General features: G+C 43.9%; 1 protein-coding gene across 1 annotated transcript in view; it reads left to right on the forward strand.

Annotated features, from left to right (window-relative positions):
- LOC120918332 (piezo-type mechanosensitive ion channel component 2-like) overlaps positions 1 to 11,343 on the forward strand; it is an 83,595-nt gene extending 72,252 nt beyond the window's left edge. The window contains exons 48-53 of the mRNA XM_040329870.1: positions 2,154 to 2,246; positions 4,152 to 4,321; positions 4,729 to 4,845; positions 5,607 to 5,686; positions 6,555 to 6,783; positions 10,896 to 11,343. Of these exons, the coding sequence (XP_040185804.1) occupies positions 2,154 to 2,246; positions 4,152 to 4,321; positions 4,729 to 4,845; positions 5,607 to 5,686; positions 6,555 to 6,783; positions 10,896 to 11,151 (945 nt within the window). The 3' untranslated portion in view covers positions 11,152 to 11,343. The remainder of the gene's footprint in view (positions 1 to 2,153; positions 2,247 to 4,151; positions 4,322 to 4,728; positions 4,846 to 5,606; positions 5,687 to 6,554; positions 6,784 to 10,895) is intronic.
- The last annotated feature ends 948 nt before the right edge of the window (positions 11,344 to 12,291 follow it).

Here is a 12,291-nt window from a genome sequence, read left to right on the forward strand (position 1 = left end):
ACCTGAAATGAAAACAGACACAGTTTTTCTTTTATCCAGCTACTTGATGCAACTTATAATATCCAAGTAATAGATATAGTACCAACATGTCAGGAGAAAAAATCGAAAACAGAATCATGAGTTGGCAAAAGGATCACCCCCTTGTGTCAGTATTTTGCTGAACTACTTTTTGCTTTAATTACAGTCTTTAGTCTGTTGGGATTTGTCTACTAACTTTGCACATCTAGACTTTGCCATATATGCTCACTCTTCTTTGCAGAACTGCTCATGTTCAGTTAAATTTGATGACCATTGTGTGGACTGCAGTCTTCAAGTCATTCCGCAGATTTTCAATGAGGTTTAAGTCTGAGCTCTGACTAGGCCATGCAAGGACATTCATCCTTTTCTCTTTCAACCACAGTGTGGTCATTTTTTCTTTGGGTTATTGTCATATTGGAAGGTAAACCTTTTTCCCATTGACCACTTTCTGGCAGAGGGCAGCAGATTTACCTGACAGTGTTTTGCTCCATATATTTTTCTTCTGTCCTGACAAGTGCTGCAGTCTCTGCTGCAGAGAACCACCCCCATAACGGCAGAGAACCATCCCCATAACGGTATAATACCACCTCCATGCTTTACTGTTGGAATGGTGTGATTTGAATGGTGAGCTGTATTGCATTTCCGCCAGAGTTATTTGGTGTTGAGGCCAAATAATTACATTTTAGTCTCATCTGACCATAACCCCTTTTTCCATGTGGCCTCAGAATCTTCAAGGTGCATTTAGGCAAAGCTCAGTCATGATTGCATGTGGACTTTATTCAGAAGTGGCTTTTTTTTCTTGCAACCCTCCCATACAAGCCAAATTTGTGCAGCATTTGTGATATTGTTGTCGCATGCACACAATGACCACTCTTTGTCATAAAATTCCTGCAAGTGCTTCAGAGTTGCTGTAGGTGACCTCTCTGACCAGTTTCCTTCTGGCTCTTTCATCCAGTTTGGAGCGACGTCCTGATCCAGGGAGGGTCTGTGTTGTACCAAATACCCTTCCACTTCTTAACAGACTTCACTGTGCTTCCAGGCATTCATAAAGCCTTTGAATATATTTTTTTTTTGTATGCATCTGCCTGTCCACAACTTTATCCTCGAGATCTTTTGACAGTGCATTGCCACCCATAGTTGATTTGTTTCCTTCGGTTGCACTACCAGGGACTGAAATGCTCCAGGAAAGCTCTTTTCATGCTGAGCTTATCAAAATGACCACATCTGATCACAGTTGAAAGTCAAATGGCTTTGTGAGAAGGTGAATAGCTACACCTGATTGAGTTTACAAGTCATTTTTTGGAGGTGGGAGGGGGTGATTCTTTTTCCAACTCAGTGATTTTGTTTTTGAATTAGAAAAAACAAATTCTGACATGTTGGGATTAAATCTTTCACTTGGATGTTATAAGTTGTGCTGAGTAAATACAGCTGGATAAATCAAAAACTGTCTTTATTTCAGGCTGAAAAGCATCTAAATGTGATTATTTTAAAGGGGGTAATTCTTTTCTATGCCCACTGTATGTGGTGCCCCACTATCTTCTAAATAAAGCAACATAAAAGTTACAGATAAACGTATTTTTTTGAGTATTGATTTTAAAGTTATGCTGCTTGTTTCTTCTGTTTGCAGCAAACATAAATAGGCTGAATTTTTTAAAGGATTCCTCCACATAAATTACAGTGGGGTTCATTTACTAAACTTCAAGAGTGCCAAATTTGGTGCAGCTGTGCATTGTAGACCGCCATCTTCTAATTTTAGCTTGCTCAATTAAGCTTTGACAAAAAAACAAACAAAAAAAAATGGAAGCTGATCGGTTTCTATGCAGATCTGCACCAGATTTTGCACTTTCCAGTTTTAGTAAATCAACCCCTATGTGTCTACAGTCTGAATGATACCTTTGTTTCAGCATATAACTTCACTCCTCACCACCAACCTTGATGATCATTATGAGAGGCTGGGTGGGGGTGGGGGGTGCACACTTCTAAACAGGCACATTGATTCACAAATACTCCATTTAGTTTTCATTCTATACTGTCATAGTTAGCAATGTTACTTTTCAAGTACTGCTACTAATCATGTTTTTAAAGAAATACATTTTCTATGTTTTTTTTTTTTCTCTCTCTTTTGAATTATTCAGCCTCTGTTTACTATGAGTGCCCAGCAGCAGAACTTGGCCCCCTTCTCTCAGGCAGCGTATGATCAGATGACATACAGTTATGCCTTACATCCCGTGAGTACACATTCATATACTGAAACATGGGATCTATTATTTAGCAATACATATAATCCAGCAGTGGGCGTGAGACTGTTAATTGGTATAGTAAAGACCAAAAAAGCTGCAGGAACACGGGCACAAGAGTCTCTTTAGTAGAGTTCCTACGAGGTATAAGTAAACTGCGTTTAAACCCTAATAATAAACCTCTGTTTGCTTTCTTTTTGGTTTTCTAAATATATAATTGAAAATAGATAGATCTGTTTTATAAGTACAAAACATGAAATTTATATACTTGTCTTAAAAGATTTTTTTCTTTTATTTTTTAAACCTATGACAGACACAGGACTTAACAATCGGTTTCTCAACAGCCTACATAGGTTTGGACACCGGCAAACAGAAAACATTGTAAGCCCCCATATAACCCCTACTCTACCTAGCCTGCCTCAATTTTGAAAGCAAGCAGTACATGGGGCAATAATAAAACAGAGGGCTGGGACCTATGCTCCCCAATGGACCTGAGAAAAACGATTTTATGCGAAGTACAAAAATCGTATTTTCTCATTCGTGAGAGACCTGGGTGATGCCTTGTCTTTAGTAGTGACAGTGCAGTCAAAAGTGGCCCCCTCACCATTGCCTAGCATAGGGACATAATCACTCATCCTGTAGCAGGGAAAGATCAAAATAGAATACCGACTCCCTGCAGGGTCCTCTGACAAAGCAGGAACGGTCTGTTCTGGGGAATCAGACAAAGGTCCCAAATATGGGAAGACCAGAGCCATAGAAGACCTCCCAGGGCAAGGGGAAAGAACCCCGCTTGTTACATAGTTAGTCAGGTTGAAAAAAGTCCATCCAGTTCAACCATGGAAAAAAAATTATACAATCCCATATACCCAATTCTCTACCCGCTGTTGATCCAGAGGAAGGCTTGTCCCATGCTAAAATCTAGGAGGCACTGTCTAGTAGACCTAAAGAGTTAAGAAGCAGGACGATTTTTGACTGATAAGGGAGAAAATGAAGGTCCACAGGTACAATATCCCCTTGCAAGGACCAAAAGGGAACTATCGCTACAAGGTGACTCAAGAGTACCAAAGCCAGAAACCTGGAGGGCCTGACTCTCTTCAAGGAGGGTCTCCTGAGCGTTCCACAGTTTGACCAGCTCAAGCAGCGGTGCCGCAAAGTATCTTGTCTGAAGTCACAGAAACTAAAAGAAAAATATTAGCAGTGTATAACAGATTCTTGATTGAAATTTCAAGGGAAAAAAGCCAACAAATATAGCTAGTTTTGTTCAGTGAAGCTGGAGGAAAGGTGTCCAACCTTCCAGGACACTAGCAAAAAAAACAAACCATGCCTGGTAGTGGAGGGGTTATGTGGGGGCTGCCTTAAAACTTTTCCTGTCTGCCAGTGTCCCTACCTCCTGTAGGCAGTAGAAAGCTCAACTGTTACCGAGTTCTTGTGTCCCCCCAATGGACCATTGCGAAAATACCTATTGATCTAGTAAGAAATGCAAAGCTATCCTGTGGCTTCTGCACCCTTCCTGTAAGGAGCCCTCCAAGTTCCTATGTTGTACTATAGACTGATTAGCCTTTATTTTGTAGAAATCTGATAGTGGAAGTGGTTGAGCAGTTTTGCAAGAGACACTTGACAGGGTTGACACCATTAAGTCCAGAAAGGTGATTGGGGCTTAGACGCTGAATGCATTTCTTGTAGATGAACACCTGTACTGATACTGTACATCTTTTTGTACTGGCAGGGTTTTTAAAGGGATAAAACATGAGGAAATGTATTGTTTATTTTTCTCTTACATACACTTTAACTTGCCAGCATGCCCACCTATAGTCTGGGTCAAGTGGGCCCTTTCACGTCTTGTTTCATGGAGGGTAATTTATCTGATACACACTGCTTGTTTTCTTCTGCTCATAGTCTGCCATGCAGTTTATAGTTAATTACATGCCAGAGGACATTGTTACTGCTAAAATAAAGAGCAACGCAAGCCTTCTGTGGACCATCAGCCCAGCAAGCCGAGAAGCCATGATCGAGGAGCTATCTGAGTCCACTCATATCTACTTTGATGTTCATTGGAGCATCCTCAGGTACAGAGGGGCACATGCAAACATTTGCTGGGAAATGCTAGTGTCACACCAGAGTTTTTTTTCCTGCATGCCACCCCTATTAAAATAAGAGAACCTTCTCTCAAACATGATGGCAGTGGGGTTGATTTACTAAAACCAAAGAGTGCAAAGTCTGGTGCAGCTTTGCAAGGTAGCCAATCGGCTTCTAACTTCAGCTTGTTTAAGCTTTGCAGAACTGCACCAGATTTTGCAATCTCCAGTTTTAGTAAATCAACCCATGTCTCTATGGGACACAGTGCTGCAATCAACTGCTCACTGTCTGCTGTGCTGGCAAATCTCATATCACCTTACCCTAAATGCTATAATGTGTAACCAGGTCAGGAATTGTATTGTGTATACTGTACCCTGACTCTTGTGTTCTGTTCCAGGAATGCATCTATTGTAAAGAGCGCAGAGAGCTTTGGAAAACACACAGTGTGCTATGATGATGCAGAAACCCGTGACCAGATTGTTCAGATGTTGAGAGGGGAAAGAAGAGAGCCCTTGTATGATATGTTTATGTCTACGTCTGTGTTGTCTAACGTTTATCCCCTCCACCATAGCAAAGTATTTTGTAGGGGAGCAGCTCAGTCATAGTGATCCCTGTGTAAAATAAGCAGGGTGCAAGACCCAAGAACAGGGTGTCTACACGCAGGAGTGATATATTAACAACCAAGTCTATCTGTGCTCTGGCATAATGAAGCTATACCTATTAGCATGTAAAAAAAAAAACATTTCATGATTGTGCCAAAATCGTAGTGCCACCTGCCTTTGCCAAAGTGTTTGAGAAAATGCAAAAGGCCGCTTTGTCATTGTATTAATATAAGGCAAATAAATGTAGGAGCAGCAATTTACAGATTCAGCTTACTTAGAGGGACTGATCTAAAGACTTGTGTGTATCTTTACCATTCAAACTGGATTCTGTGTGGAATAGGCTACCAATTTGTGTATCTGCCCCACACAGAACATGCCCATGGTGGTGAGAAAGAAGCAAAGTAGAGGACAGTCTGACCTGGAGGGGCCCAGTTCCAGCAGACAGGTGTTTGGGGCATTGATGACTACATGGCAGAACTTCCTGACGGTGGCAACTGTGCCTGGTAGTGGTTCATCAGAAGCCAGGGGTGACACATTTTGGCACAGTTGGGAGACAGGGACATTAATGGCAGATCGCCAGGTATAGGAACCAATAGGAAAAAAAACACACTTTTATAAATATTTAGAATGACTTATGAACATTACCATGTTGACGCTTATGATTTTTTTTTAGGATGCTGAAGAACATTTTGCCAAAGCACCTCAGAGCAAACGCCGGCCCTGAGGCCAAAATTGCCCACCGTCTCAAGACAGGTAATGTTAACTAATATGCTAAGGGGCAGATCCACAAAGCGAGTACGCCAGCGTACTTTCAAATTTCTTGCGTCGTATCTTTGTTTTGAATCCTCAAAACAAGATACAACGGCATCTGGGTTAGATCCGACAGGCGTACGTCTTCAGGTCTAAGATGCAATTCTTCGGCGTCCGCTGGGTGGCGTTCCCGTCGTAATCCGCGTTGAGTATGCAAATTAGCTATTTCCGCCGATCCACGAAAGTACGAGCGGCCGTCGCATTCTTTTACGTCATCTCTAGTCGGCTTTTTCCGGCGTATAGTTAAAGCTGCTGTTTGGTGGCGTACTCAATGTTAAGTATGGCTGTCGTTCCCGCATATCATTTTTTAAAAAAAAAATTTGTTTGCGTAAGTCATCCGTGAATCGGGCTGGACGTAATTTACGTCCACGTCAAAACAATGACGTCCTTGTGACGTCATTTAGCGCAATGCACAGATAGATACACTACGCCGACGTAACTTACGGCGCAAATTCTTTCAGGATTCAAACCAACAAAAGTAAGTTACGGCGGCGTAGCGTATTTCAGATACCCTGCGCCGGGGCAGATCTTTGTGGATCTGCCCCTAAATCTCAAAGGATCTGCCACATTACAAATATAGCAAAGTATCAGTGAAAAGGCTCAATTTTAAAGCTGACTTGCACAGACGTGTGCTGTGTGTTTGTTTCAGGCCTGAGGCATTGCATGAAGTGAAGCACAACAGGGTCACACAGTGGTGGCTTCTATTTTATTTCCTGCTGCAATAAACCTTGATGGGATGGGTGGAGACTAAAATCTTTCTTTTCCTTATTGCCAGACTGTACTAAAACACCTCCATGTGGTCTTTCTTTAGACTTCTCAGAGAAGCCAGAAGACATTGAGAAATATGCCTTCTTCCGGAATTTAACCCTCAAATTGCAGCAGTTGACTGTTAACAACACATCGGGCCAGGTGACCGAGTGGTGGGTTATTCAGGAGTGGCATCCAGCCTGCGGGACGAATGGTTGTGCTAAGAATATAGAACTTGTAATTTACAATGATAAAGCCAGTCCTCAGAGCCTTGGATTCCTAGCTGGATACGGGTAAGAGCTGCCTCTTTTCATCACTATCTTCCTAAATAGGATCACCTGGCACAGGGTTTAAAGCTGAGTTGCACACAGATTTTTATTTTGAATTTTGTTTTATGTATTCCGTTCTATTTAACCGCTAATAATCAATGTTATTAGTGAAATCCCGCTTAATTCCATACTACTTTTTTATAGTACATTTTATTTGTGCTCTACAGAGCGCTTCCATCTTTAGTGTGGGCAATGTGAGGCATTCTCTTCCTGGATTTAGTGATGCTGGATACCCAGCATGCACCTCCTGTTCTAACGTGTGTGCAGTTTACACAGGGCGCAAGCAAAGGATTATTACCTTGTATTATTATCAGCCCTCGACGCACACCCACTGACTCCTTGGAAAAGATGACGCACATCTCCCAGGAGCACTGGTGCCAAGGGAAATGACATCAATCGCCACGGAGAGGAAGTGGCAAAATAGAAGGGACCCCATAGCAATAGAGTGAGTAATAAAAAAAAAAAACAATAATATATATTTTTTCCAAATGTTGTTGCTGAAGGAGAATGCTGTGGATTTATGTAAAGTACATTTTATGGGTGGAACTCCGCTTTAAAGAGGGACCATTCAAATTACCTATAACCTCTAGATTAATTTTCTCTATCATCCACTGAGGGACACGGCTTGATGGTAAGAAACCAGGGGTTATGATGCTTCCCTCAGGAGATATGGACACTAGACACAACGCTAAAGGCAAGTCCCCAACTTCTCTAACACCAATCTTGCTCAACTTCTTTTGGGAAAAATTTATTATTTTCTCTTTGCTAGATTTGTTTGTTTTTTTTGCCAAATTTGGTAAATATTTTCTGCTATCTACAGTTATTGGTAGATTTAGGCCTCATGCCCACGGATGTTTTTACAGCCACTTTTCTGAGCGTTTTTTGCAGCTTAAAAATGTCTCTCGATGTTGGCCTATGCCCTCATGCCCACCATGACTTTTTAGAGCTGTATATGACTGAGCTGTTTTAAGCTGCAAAAAAAAAAAAAAACAGGACCAGTGCGTTCTAAAGCTCCAGCGGGTTAGAGCTGTAAAGACGTCGGCAAACGTGATTTAACGAGGCTTAACGATGCGTTAAGCCTCGTCCGGCATTTCTTTCTTTATTCAAAATCAATGGTTCCCTACGGGAGCCCGTTGATCCGACTTGCAGGGTGACTCGTGTGTGGAGAATCTTGAAGGGGAACCCCCGCGAAAAGTGTAAAAAAAAAAAAAATTGCGCAAGGTTCCCCCCAGGATGATGCCAAGCCATTCGGTCTGGTATGGATCTTAAGGGGAATCGCCCACACCGAAAAATAAATGGTGTGGGGGTTCACCCAGGATCCATATCGGAGCACGCTGCCCGGCATGTCAGGAAAGGGGGGGGCGGGCGCCCCCCCCCACACCATGCCCTCAACATGGGGAGTGGGTGCTTTGGGGCAGTGGAGGCACTGTGCCCCCCACCCCAAAGCACCTTGTCCCCATGTTGATGGGGAGAAGGGCCTCTTCCCGACAACCCTGGCCGTCGGGGTCTGCGGGCGGGGGCTTATCGTAATCTGGGAGCCCCCTTTAATAAAAAAAACAAAACCCTACCCATTCACCGGGAGGAAAAGTGTCAATAAAAAACACACAACACAGGTTTTTAAAATAATTTATTAGCCAGCTCCGGGGGCCTTCTCCGCTCTCCTCGGTTCTTCTCCCGCTCTCCGGTGCCTTCATCGGGGCTGGCCGCTGCTATCTTCTTGCAGCTCTTTTACTAGCGGCGGCCAGCCCGGTCTTCCTCTGCGCCTTCTGCCCTCTTCTTTTCTTCCGATGTTGCCACAACGCCCCCCCCCCCCCCCGCTGTAATGCCGGGTGTGCGGTGCGTGATTTATATAGGCCTCTTATGACATCACAGTCCCAGCATGCTCCGGGGGATGACAACATAATTACCCCGCCCCCTTATGTCGTCACCACCCAGAGCATGCTGGGACTGTGACGTCATTAGAGACCTATATAAATCATTGCGCACCGCACACCCGGCATTACAGCAGGGGGGGGGCGTTGTGGCAACATCGGAAGAAAAGAAGAGGGCAGAAGGCGACGAGGAAGACCGGGCTGGCCGCCTCTAGTAAAAGAGGTGCAAGAAGATGACGGCGGCTAGCCCCGAAGAGCAGGAGAAGAACCGGGGAGAGTGGAGAAGACCCCCGGAGCTGGCTAATAAAATGATTTTAAAAACCTGTGTTGTGTGTTTATTTTATTGACACTTTTCCTCCCGGTAAATGGGTAGGGGTATGATGTACCCCATACTCATTCACGTAGGGTGCCGGGATCTGGGGGCCCCCTTATTATTTTTAGTGCTAAAAACACACACTGTCACTGTACTAATGACACTGGCTAGGAAAGAAAGGGGTTAACATCAGGGGGGCAATCAAAGAGTTAAATTTGTTCTTAGCCAGTGCTTGTGTACTGTGTGAGAGGTGCTATTACTAAGGGAAGACAGAGAATCATGTCCTTGCTTTGCAGGAACATAGAATCCAACCTGTAAAACCCCCTTTCTGCATTGATGGTCAGTGGTAGTGTTTAAATGGTTATTACATTCTGCACCAATCACATTACACCTCTGCTCCACAATCTACATACAGCAACCTACATTCACCTTCCACCCCAATGACAGGTCATCTCTCCTAGACAACCTACAATTACACCCAAATCACAGCAAATCCTTCCATTGCAACTTGCATTATTCACCCTCTGATCACCTCTCTCCTCAGCGATCTACATAAAAGCACATCACTCTATGGCAACCTGAATTCACCTCCTGCTTACAGCACATGCCACCCTGACAACATACAGTATTTATCTGCCTATATCGCGCACCGGCATATAGCGCGCATCCCTAATCCTAGACGTGAAATTCCTGGATAATTTTAATTTTTTATTACTTACAGTTTTGGTGTCTTGCCCGGCGGCCTTCATGGTGTTCTCCCACGCTGTCTCTGAGCCGATCCCCGCGCTGTGTTTGAACGCCGACATATACCGAGCGCAGGGCACGCTCGGCTCTTCTCGCATAACCGCGAGGGGAGCTGAGCCTGGCAGAGTGTACTGCGCTCGGTATATGCCGGCGGCGGCGTTCAAACAGCGCGGGAAGCGAGTATCGGCGTATATCGCGCACCCCTGATTTTTAAGGGCAAAAAAGTGCGCTGTATACGCCGATAAATACGGTACATTCTCTCTGCCGCCATCTCCTCCTCCAGGCATAGCTCATTCATGGCAGGCTCCCAATTGATGCATTCTACCTCAGCAACCTACTTGTCGCGTATCACTCCCAGAAAGCCTGCCCTCACCCCCACAATGACAGCGCATGCCTAAAAAAAAAAAAAAAGTCATCAACCAACCCTCAACTCCAAATCACATTGCATCTACATGAAGCGAGTTCCCCCTCTGCAATCTGCATTCACATCCCTTCCACCCCCAATCACTATATTTCATCTTGGCAACCTACATGCAAGTGCACCAGTGCCAGACAATCTACACTCATCCTATCCACTTCACACCCCTCCCTCATTTGCCTATCTACACTCCTGATCACAGCATGTTTCACCCCAGAAACCTACGTTCTCACCCTACAAACTACAGTGATTGCTCATTCGCTCCTTCTCTGCATTCCATCCCTCCTTAGTAGCATGCATTCAGTGCATTACTCTCAGGCAGCTTCACAATCACAGATCATTCCACCCTGGTAACCTACATACTGTGATTAGGGGATGAATGTAGGCTGCCTGAACAAGATGCATAGTGCATTCCTCCAACCTACATGCAAGAGCATCATTCACAGCACATGTCCACCTAGAAGCCCTGCATTCAAATCTTCCCCCCACATCAGAACGCATTGCACCTTGGCAGCCAACATTAAACACAATCACATCCCTCATGTGCACACATAATAAAAACATTAAAGTAGGAGTAAATATTTTGGCCCATCCAGCATCTGTTGTAGACTTCCAAAGATCTGAAATTAGCACTTTTGGTTACCGAGTGATAGAAGTTACATACCTCTGCTGTTAAGCGAGTCTTCACTTACTGCTAGCAATATAATAACCTAGATTTCTTTTTTTTCAGCATTGTTGGCCTTTACATGTCGGTCGTTCTGGTAATTGGCAAATTCATCCGAGAGTTCTTCAATGGGATCTCGCGCTCCATCATGTTTGAAGAACTACCGAACGTTGACCGCATTTTAAAACTTTGCACAGACATCTTCTTGGTGCGTGAGACAGGAGACTTGGACCTGGAGGAACAATTGTTTGCCAAGCTGATCTTCCTCTACAGATCTCCTGAGACCATGATTAAATGGACCAGAGAACGACATGACGAGTGACCTTCACAGATGTGAACCAAAGACTCTCCCCAGGACTTCTGAGTTACAAGGGTGTGGACTGCAGGCTAGTACCATGTCATTATGTATGATCATGGAGCTGCAGAATATTGGAGCTCAAAGGGATACAATGGCAATACACGTTTACATGATAATTTGTATGCAACTAAAAAATAAAACTGCTAGTAAACCATTGATTTATACAAAGTATCTGAAATGTACATTGTAGATAGTTATGATCTGTAAGCTAAACAGTTTTTTGGATCAAAAAATAATGAAAAAAAGGGCGATTTATATTCGATAACCTTGGTGCGGTTTTAGGAGGGAAGGTGAAGAGTAAAACAGCCGACATATACTGACTGGGGGCCATACTCAAGCTTTCCATCAGCAATCCGCTACCCCACCATTCTAATAGATTCTAAGTGCCTAAAATGATTGAAGTCAATTTGAAAACCCATAAAAATATATATTATATCTTTCAACTAGTACGGGTTCTTTTTTTCACTACAAGTTGATTGTCTGGTCACTCATCTAGCAGAAATTGCGTTGGGTAAACAAACAAAAGCTAATAAAAGTGACACAGGCAAATAAATGCCATGCCTGAGCTGGCCAGCACTGTGTAATGCTGGGACCAACAAGCACTGCTCCTGTATGACATACATGGACACCGGTGAATGTAACCTTTAAGTAACAGTTTAACCGATTAACGACCGCCGCATGTATATATACACGTCCACAGAATGGCGCGTACAGGCATATGGGCGTACATTTACATCCCTGTCTTTCCGGGGGTCTGATCGGGATCCCCCCCCCCCCCGGTACATGCGGCGGTCGGAAATAGTGTGGGAGCGGCTATTCGTTTCTAGCCGCCCACTCGCTATCTCTCCCCGGAGCTGAAGAACGGGGAGAGATGTATGTAAACACGGCTTCCCCCGTGCTTCACTGTGGTGGCGTATCGATCGTGTGATCCCTTTTATAGGTAAAACACGATCGATGACATCAGACCTACAGCCACACCCCCCTACAGTTGTAAACACACATGAGGTCACACATAACCCCTTCAGCGCCCCCTTGTGGTTAACTCCCAAACTGCAACTGTCATTTTCACAATAAACAATAAACAATGCAATTCAAATGCATTTT

Source organism: Rana temporaria, chromosome 12 (assembly GCF_905171775.1).
Source record: "Rana temporaria chromosome 12, aRanTem1.1, whole genome shotgun sequence".
Classification (NCBI taxonomy): domain Eukaryota; kingdom Metazoa; phylum Chordata; class Amphibia; order Anura; family Ranidae; genus Rana; species Rana temporaria.